The sequence below is a fragment of the Mastomys coucha genome, unplaced genomic scaffold, assembly GCF_008632895.1.
Source record: "Mastomys coucha isolate ucsf_1 unplaced genomic scaffold, UCSF_Mcou_1 pScaffold1, whole genome shotgun sequence".
Classification (NCBI taxonomy): Eukaryota; Metazoa; Chordata; class Mammalia; order Rodentia; family Muridae; genus Mastomys; species Mastomys coucha.
Genome location: NW_022196891.1, coordinates 36,600,270 through 36,601,524, shown reverse-complemented (window position 1 = coordinate 36,601,524; position 1,255 = coordinate 36,600,270). Strand labels below are relative to the sequence as shown.

The 1,255-nt window shown below is 29.0% G+C and overlaps 2 protein-coding genes across 2 annotated transcripts in view; both read left to right on the top strand.

Annotated features, from left to right (window-relative positions):
* LOC116100443 (complement factor H-related protein 2-like) overlaps positions 1–715 on the top strand; it is a 696,423-nt gene extending 695,708 nt beyond the window's left edge. Inside the window, exon 5 of the mRNA XM_031384258.1 lies at positions 1–715. This exon is cut by the window's left edge and continues 27 nt beyond it. Coding sequence (XP_031240118.1) covers positions 1–184 — 184 coding nt within the window. The 3' untranslated portion in view covers positions 185–715.
* Positions 1–1,255, top strand: part of Cfh (complement factor H) — an 883,581-nt gene that overhangs the window by 848,068 nt on the left and 34,258 nt on the right.

Below are 1,255 nucleotides of genomic sequence, written 5' to 3'. Positions count from 1 at the left end.
ACCAGAAGACATTATGGAAAGACACAATATAATTCTCAAATGGAGAGCAACTGAAAAAATTTATTCTCACTCAGGGGAGGATATTGAATTTGATTGTAAGCCTAGATATAGAAGAGCAAGAAAATCAGCGCCATTTCGAACAAAGTGCATTAATGGTCACATTGATTATCCCACTTGTGTATAAAATCACAATACATTTATTACTTGATTTTATTGGTTATAAATATACATGCACATGACTAATATAGTTTCAATTTACATTTGAAGTATCATTTACCTCATGTTTTCTCATAAATATAAACTTTTTTGTTATGTGGTGATTAATTTGTAACTTTAAAGACTATTTTCAAAGTGCAAAAGCAATACATTCAAAACTTCTAATCCAAAATATGATATGTCCAAGGATAAACTATTTCAAGCAAGAAAATAGGTGTAAGTTCTTCAATACCCGTTTCTATTCAGAACTTTCTCAGATTTTCCTGGATACCTTGTGATGTAAGGTTTTGATTTACAGTGAAGAAAAGACATATTGACTCATTTTTCAAATTAATATTATTTCCCAAACATGTAACAACCAAACTATCATGTATCACTATTGCATATAATTAATTACATATAATATTTTCAAATAAATAAAAATCTAAGAAACTTCTTGCATATGAACTTCTAACATTTGGTATATTGAAATAATAAAAGTTTCAAGCAATTATACAAAGGAATAAAGGTTTTATTGGTGTATGACTCTATCACTATAATAATATTGACATTAAAAATTATAAATATTTCATATCACTTATAAACAGGCAATGAACATTGTCTTAGGCAGAATTTTATTGCTGTAAGGAGATGTATTAGCCAAGGCAACTCTTTTTTTCCCTAGGCAACTCTTAAGGAATAACATTTAAATCAGTTTGACTTACAAGTTAATATATTTAGTCCATTATCATCATGGTGGAAAGTATGGCAGTATCCAGGCAGCAGAAGACAATGTATTACACTGAGCATAGTGTGAGCATAGAAAAGCTCAAAACCTGTCTCAACAATGAAACAGTTCATCCAACAAGTCCATACTTACTTTAACAAAGCTATTCCTCCTAATAGTGTCACTTCTTATGGACAAGCATTCAAGCACAGGAGTCTTTGGGTGCCATAGCTATTGAAACTACCATATACACTTACATATTCTGTAACAAAATTAATAAAGAAAGTAAAATAACAATAAATATAAATTAATTTATAAAACTATAGTTATTGC